The sequence below is a fragment of the Acanthisitta chloris genome, unplaced genomic scaffold (genome assembly GCF_000695815.1).
Source record: "Acanthisitta chloris isolate BGI_N310 unplaced genomic scaffold, ASM69581v1 scaffold25300, whole genome shotgun sequence".
NCBI classification, from domain to species: domain Eukaryota; kingdom Metazoa; phylum Chordata; class Aves; order Passeriformes; family Acanthisittidae; genus Acanthisitta; species Acanthisitta chloris.
In genome coordinates this window covers 12140-19969 of record NW_008650306.1, presented here as the reverse complement: position 1 = coordinate 19969, position 7830 = coordinate 12140, and the positions used below count along the sequence as shown (strand labels likewise).

Below are 7830 nucleotides of genomic sequence, written 5' to 3'. Positions count from 1 at the left end.
TGTAGGGGGGTACAGCCCATCCCAGCTCCAGTTGGTGGCACTTCCTATTTCCTTGTTGGGAAGGAGCAAAAACAAAAAAATCACTCGAGGATGCAGAAGAACCTCCAGATTCCCCCTCCTCCAGGACTGGAGGATAAATGCCTGGGAGACAAAATTCATGCTCCCAGATGTGAACGGTGGGTTTGGGGCTACATCCCACCTCCAGGAACAAAAGGAGAACAAGGAGATCAGGGTGAGCTTGGCTGCTTCAGGAAACTCCTTTTTCCTTCTAGCTTCTTCCAAGGCTTGTCCTTCCCAGTTCATCTTCCTTTTGCTGCCCAACACACCTCACATATCTCCTTCCCCCCTCCCCCACCCCCCAGAGTCATTCTCCATGTGCCAACGTTGTCCCTCTTCTGCCACCAAAGCTGATAGATGGATTTGCCAACAAGACCCTCCATGGATGAAGGGGCTGGAAAGGAAGCACCAAGCTGCTCTCCCACAGCCCTGGGTGAGGGTTTGGGGGGTCCTGGGGCAGCCCTGGAGGGGGCACAGCATTGCTGAAGGCACGATGTCAGCCTTTGGGGGGGCCCAGCACAGGCTGGAGGGGGGCTGTGCTCAGCCAGAGTCTACTCAGGCACTTTAAATTAAATAAAAACCCAAAGCAAGAATTAAAAAAACAACCCAAACCAACCCAAAACATTCATTAGATCCATTAAAACAGCCAGAAAGGGGCTGTGCTCAGAGCAGGGTCACTATTGCCATGTGGCAGCAGGTCCCTCCTGGAATGAGGGAGGGCTGGGGGGGCTTGCAGGGAGATTTCAGGGTGCTCTGTGTCCCCCCATGTCCCCAGATTTGGGGAGAGGTCGAGGCAAGATGCTGATGGACAGATCCAGCTCTTCAGGGCATGGGGAGATCCTGTACTGAGCCCCTTCAGTGCTGTTTCAATTGGAGGGGCTGGAAAATTCCTCCTGGGGGGAAAATCCCCATTTTTGGTGGCCAGTCTGACCCCCAAATCCAGAGTTTCAGGAAATTGCCCCAACCCCATGGAGGCTGTGGTGTCTCTGTGCCCCACTGTCCCCAAAGCAGTGTCTATTCCCTGGTTTGCTCCAAACCAGCTGGGTTTCACCCCAGTCCTGCTCCAGGCCCCACTCCAGTACTCCAGGAAGGGTCCAAGGAAAAACCAGGCTGGGAGAAACAGAAGAAAACAGTGTCCCATGAGCATTGCCACCTCCCTGTGTGTCCCCATCCTGGGGTGGCTGTGGGAGCCCAGGGGGTGGCACAGCCTCGGGGGATCCCCCCGTGTCCAACCCCCTGGATCCTGCTGGGGGTAGGTGATTTGGGCTCGGAGGCATCCAGAGGGGGATGGATGTGCAGCTCCTGGCTCCATTGCTGGGGTCTGGCAGGGTGGCAGGAGGGGACAGGGTGGCTTGGCGTGGTGTCCCCCCAACACTGGAGGTTGTGTCGTTGGGGAGTGGTGGCTCCGGGGTGTCCTGGCACCTCTGGCTCCCAGGCTGGGCTGGATCCAGGGCAGGAGGAGGTTACCCAGACCTGGGGAGAGAGAGAGGGACAGGAGGGGTCAGCAGGGAGACTCCAACACATGGGGACAAGGAGTGATGGCCATGGACAGCACATCATGGGGTCAGAGACCTGCTGGGGTGACCTGGGGTGGTTCTCACAGGGGCATTGCTCTCCTGTCACCCCCCAAATGTCAGAGAGTGACTGAGACCAAGCTGGGGAGCCCCAATGGGTGGATGTTCCACCCCAAAGTGACACAGTTTTCTTGAGGTTTATTCCTCTCTCTTCTTGTTGCTTCCCTTTTCATCATCATCATCATCATCATCATCATCCTATTATTATTATCCTACTTTCATCCCACCCCAAAATGTTAGAGAGTGACTGAGGCAAGGCTGGGGAACCCCAATGGGTTGATGTCCCCTCCATGGTGACATGGGTTTTTTTGGGTTTATTCCTCTCTCTTCTTCTTGTTTTTATCATCATCATCATCATTGATCATTATCACTCTCCTTTCACTCCCCCAAATGTCAGAGAGTGACTGAGGCCAAGCTGGGGAGCCCCAATAGGTTAATGTCCCTTGACATGGCAACATGGTTTTCTTAAGGTTTATTCCTCTCTCTCCTTGTTGTCTCTCTTTTCATTATTATTATTATTACTACTACTACTCCTCTCCTTTCAAACACACCTCCCAAAACATCAGAGAGTGACTGAGACCAAGCTGGGGAGCCCCAATGGGTTGATGTCCCCACCATGGTGACACAGTTTTCTTGGGGTTTATTCCTCTCTCTTATGCTTGTCTTCATGACTATTATTACTACTACTACTACAGCTGCTACTACTGCTATTACTACTGCTATTGCTATTACTATTCCTGTTATTATATTTCACTTCATGTCAATTATTAAACTAAATTATTACATTATTCAATTCAGTTATTAAATATTAACTTTGATGATTAAACTGTCTCATCCCCCCCAGGTTTTTCCCTTTCCTCATTCTCCTCCCCATCCCATCTCTGGGGGTGCTGACAGATCTGGGGGTGCTGGAGCCACCTCCAGCACATCACTGGGTCAGCATCAGCCCCACACCCCACAAACACCTCCTGTCCCCCTTGCAGAGCCCCCCTCTGTCACTCCTGTCACAACTGTCCCAGGGCTCAGCTCCCAGCCTGCATTCCCCATGCTGGAGGAGGGATTTTGGAGGAGACAATCCCTGTTCTGGGGGCAACAGGACACAGGTGGGGCCTGGTGCCACCCTGGATGGACAGGAGGGACACAAGGGGACAAGGAGCAGGTGCTGGCATGGCACATCCTCCTCTTTCCACTGGATGGAAACCCTCCCCCACCCTGCTGCTAATTCAATTATGGCTAATTGGGAACTGCAGCATAAGCTTTAATTTCTGGGGCCTCAGCCCTGCTGTCCTGCCTGGGTGGCCCTGGGGACATGAATGGCCTCATCCTTCCCACTGAGCCCCTTGTACATCCTCTCCCCAGTGTCCCCTCCCCAAAATGGGATTATCACTGTCCCTCAACCCTAGGTGCCACCCCAGGACCCTGTGTCTCCCCCCTTGGGGACAGGTGTGTCCCCTAAGTGCATGAGCCACTGCTGTCAGGGGGGTGAAAGTGCTTTGATACAAATTATAGCTGCATTCATTAGGCTGTGGGTTATTAATGAGCTGAGAGGTAGAGCAGAGGGGGCTGGGGGCAGGAGGGAGATGGCAGCACAGTGACAGGGTCCTTGTTGTGACCCCCCATCATCCCCAACCAGGTCCTGCTGGGTCCCCTCAGCACTGGGAGGACACTGAGCTTTATAGAGGGTACAGGGGTGAGTCAAACATCTCCCAGAAAGTGGGGAGAGGGATCCCCCCAGCACTGCTGCTCCCACTGAGGTGTCCCCATCACGGTGTCTTGGCACCAGGTTTCTCTGCCCTCAGCTTTTGGGTCCTCTGTGTAGCTAAAATTGATGTTCCCCTCACCTAAAATGGATATTTCTCCTGATATCCCCAAATCTTGCTGCTTCCAGCACTCATCCTGCAGTTATTGGGGAGTGCTGGGCTCACAGCAGCTCCCTGACAGCCCCACATACCCCTGGAGCTGCAGACAGGGGGTCAGGATGGGATCTCTCCACTCCCTGCCTTCACCTCTGCCCATTTTGGCCTTGGTGGCTTCACATCCTCTCACCAAGGAAGGTCTGAGGAGTTTCCCTGAGGCACAGCATCTATGGGATGTGTCTTACACATGGAATAACACTCTCCCACCCACTCTGGGTGGGCACCCAGCTGGGGGAGGGAGGACACCTCCCTGATGCCCAAGGGATAGCAGCCATGGGATTTGTCCCATCCATGGGATAACACTCTCCTGGGTCCCCCCAGGGTGGACACCCAGTTGGGGAAGGGAAGACAACTCACTGATGTGGGTGCTGGCACCACTGCCACCCCAGGAAATTCCAGTGCCACCATCTATGTCCCCATCCCACCGTACCCCAGGAAATTCCAGTGCCACCATCCGTGTCCCCATCCCACCATGTCCCACTCACACCTGGAGGGTTGAGGGGCTCCTGGGGAAGGACCAGCCCCATACAGGGAGGCACAGCACCCACAATCACAGAACATTCAGGGCCCCCACAAGGAGCAGAGTCCAACTCTTGGCCCTGCACAGGACACCCCAAGAGCATCCCTGGGTGCTCATCCACACACTGGTGTGGGCACACAGGAGCCTGTGAGTGCCCAAACACCCAGGGAGGGCTGAGCACTCTCAGAGATGCATTTGTTCCCCTCCCTTTGCATCTCTAATTGCATCATGTGCCCTTGAATTTGCATACAAGGCTTCACATATAATTAATTTTTGGCACCAGGCAAGGCCCACACGAGGTTAATCCCTTTAGATTTCACAGCCTTATCTCATTTGAGTGTTTATCTAGTTAAGCATAATGGGTAAGGGAGAGGGGGGAAAAAAAAGGCAGCTGCACTTATCTGAAGAGCTGCTGCTTCCCCTGGGCACCAACGTGGTGAAGCTCAGCAAACACAACACAGCAAAACAAGGGCATGAACTCCCCAAAACCCTCAGCCCAGGCTGGATGGAAGCTCAGGGCTTTGTGTTGAGGCTGAATGGACTCACACCTAAATCTTTGGGGTTATGAGAGTGTGATAGGGCACCTCAGAGTGGGTCCTGCACCCCAAAGCCCCCCCAGGGCTGTCCCCAGTGGTGTAGAGTGGCTGTAGCTGTAGGTGTGATGTCTTCTGTGGAGCTTGGTACCCGTAGGAGTCAAACCCACCGATGAAATCGACTGGGAAGAGCAGGGAGAGCAGCCAGGTGAGTTGGGGAGGGCACTGGGGTGGGTGTCTGTCTCCCCCCAGCCCATGGGGCAGGCAGCATCCCAGGCTGCAGCTGCATCCCAAGGAAGTGCAGCATCCCAGGGAAATGCAGCATCCCAGGATGCAGTCAGGGAGCCTGAGAGCCCCTTCCAGTGCCTAAAGGGGCTCCAAGAGAGCTTCAGAGGGACTTGAGACAAGGCCTGGAGGGACAGAACACAGGGAATGGCTTCCCACTGCCAGAGGGCAGAGCTAGATGGGATATTGGGAAGGAATTCTTCCCTGTGAGAGTGGTGAGGCACTGGCACAGGTTGCCCAGAGCAGCTGTGACTGTCCCATCCCTGGAAGTGTTCCAGGCCAGGTTGGATGGGGCTTGGAGCAACCTGGGCTAGAGGAAGGTGTCCCTGCCCATAGCAGGGGGTGGAACAGGATGCGCTTTCAGGTCTCTTCCAACCCAAACCATTCCATGATTCAATTTCCTGAGTCACCACAGCATCCTGGGAAAGTACTGCACCCCAGGTGGTGGCAGCATCCAGGGCCATAGCAGCATCCCAGGGAAATCAGAAGCACAGACTGGGTCAGGTTGGAAGGAACCACTGGAGATCACCCAGTCCAACCTCCCTGCTCAGAGTTCCCCAGAGCACATCATTCAGGATTGTATCCTGATGGCTTTTGGATATCTCCAGGGAAGGAGTCCTCACAACCTCTTTGGGCAGCCTGAAATGATGCAACCAGGGGGGCAAAGCTCCCTGGGCACCACAGTGTCCCAGATCACAACATCCTGGGTTGTGGCAGCATCCCAGGAAAACACTAGTGAGAAATGGAGGAAAGGAGCTGGAGCAACTTGCTGAGATCCCTGTGGCTCTCTCCTCACCACGACAGCCCAGGCTGGACAAAGTGGGTGAAATTCCCTCTCTGTGTCTGCAGAATGGGCATTTAAGGAGAATTATGAGGGAATTGGAGCCCATATGAGCCTGTCACCAAGGGGAACTGCAAGCATAGTATATCAATTTCCATGGCTGAAATTTCCAGCCCATCCATCCCTTTCCTGCCACGGAGCCCATCACTGTCCCACTGAGCCCCAGGCCCTTGCTGGAGGAGTGACAGTGACAGATCTCAGCCCTACACCCTGACACAATGCCAAGGGAGCACTGGGGGTACCCCAACATCTCCCATGATCATCCTATGTGCTTCTAGACCTGAACCCACCCAGCAGCCCAGGGATGGGCACCAGGCACAGCCAGGCTGGGCATCCAACCCTTCCAGGAGCTGCAGCATGATCCATCTCCCTAAAACCAACACAGAACCATAGTATGTTGAAGGTTTGGAAAGTACCTTAGAGATCATCCAGCCCCAACCCCCTGCCCTGGGCAGGGACACCTCCCACCAGAGCAGGTAGCTCAAGGCTTTAGCCCACCTGGCTCAGGATTCACTCAAGACTCCTCCCAGGCATATTCAAGAGTCTTTCCTTCTCTGAGTTAGGCACTTGATATCCTGAGTAGCAGCTCCAGACTTCTCCAGGGAAGGTACCTGAGATGATTTTTCTCTTTGCATGGAACATGCATCTTCCAGGATCTATGTAAGACTCCTCTCAGGCATCTTCTGGAGTGTTTTCACATCTCTTCTAAGGAGCTTTAGCCAACCTGGCTGTGAACACTGCCAGGGTTGGGGCAGCCACAGCCTCCCTGGGCAACCTGGGCCAGTGTCTCACCACCCTCACAGGGAAAACTTCTTCCTAACATAATCCCCACGAGCTGCACTCAGGGTGGGCTCACCCATGGGTGTCCAAGAGCAGAGAGAGCTCCAGTGGAGAGTTCCCATCTCCTTGGCATATTTCTCTTCCCAACTTAATATTCAGCCAGCTCTCAATTCTGCCACCATCCATCCATTTCCAAATCTAATAAGATATTCCATTAAAAAGAAGCATTTGCATCCTGGGCTGCAGCAACATTAATATTAACAGTGTATTGAATGCAGGAGTTTGTTTGAATGTAAACACATTCCAGAGCCGAGGGCAGGAGATAAACCCTTTTGCCAGCTCCCTGGCTATGGAAACAAGTTATTCCCGCAGGCAGCGGCTGCTTCCACATGGAGATCTTTCTTTTCCGCTACACTAGTTTCCCAAAAGGAGGGAAAACATCGGGATGCTGCACCAGGCTGGGCTGGGACCGTGTGGGTCCGTGGCACTGGTGGGATGCTGCTCCCGATGCTGATCCTGGTGCTGATCCCGGGAAGCTCAGAGTACCTGGATGGCTTTGCCTTGCCGGGAGCTGCGGCACATTCCTGCCTGCAGTGGGCTGCCGGGAGCTGCCAGCTGCCGGGAATTAATTAATGGCTGATGAGCTTTTAATGCGGTTGGATGACCACAGCCCTAACCGCCTGGGTAACTGGGGCCTGGGTGCTCAGTGCTTCCAGAGGGACCTTTGCAGGGATCATGGGCAGACCATAGAATCATCAAGGTTGGAGGAGACTTCTAAGATCATCAAGTCCAACCCTTAACCTGTCACTGCTGGAATCCCTAAACCCTAAACCAGATCCTCCAGTGCCTCCAGACACCTCTTAAACACCTCCAGGGATGGTGACTCCACCACCTCCCTGGGTAAACCTATTCCAACACCCTAACAGTGAAGAAATTTTTCCTAATATCTAATCTGAATCTGCCCTGTCTCAGATCAGGAAGAGCAATATAGGTTGGGTAAAAGTTAGCCTCTAACTTGGCTTAAATTGCTGTTTTCCCCTCTATTTTGAGGTGCAAAGCTCACAGCAGGGAGGAGAGTGGCTGTGGAGCTGCTGGATGGGGACACACAGCATTCCCAGCTCCCTGTCCCCAAGCCCCTGTGGCTGTCACAGGGGGAGGGAGGTAGTGGTTGGCTCTGGAGATGTGAGCAGGGTAGACAGCTCTCCTGCAGCCCCACGGGGCTGGAGCTGCACCAGGAGCATCCACTGGGAATTCATCTGGGTGTGAAGGCAGCTCTGCACAGCAAGGGCAAAGCTCTGGACCCAGGGGCCTGAGAGGATGCTCA

The 7830-nt window shown here is 54.1% G+C and overlaps 1 protein-coding gene across 1 annotated transcript in view; it reads right to left on the bottom strand.

Annotated features, from left to right (window-relative positions):
* Positions 1 to 4670: 4670 nt before the first annotated feature.
* The window catches only part of NKAIN1 (Na+/K+ transporting ATPase interacting 1), a gene marked incomplete at both ends in the record, with an annotated part of 7505 nt that continues 4345 nt past the window's right edge, over positions 4671 to 7830 (bottom strand). The window contains one exon of the mRNA XM_009084595.1: positions 4671 to 4782. Within this exon, the coding sequence (XP_009082843.1) occupies positions 4671 to 4782 (112 nt within the window). The remainder of the gene's footprint in view (positions 4783 to 7830) is intronic.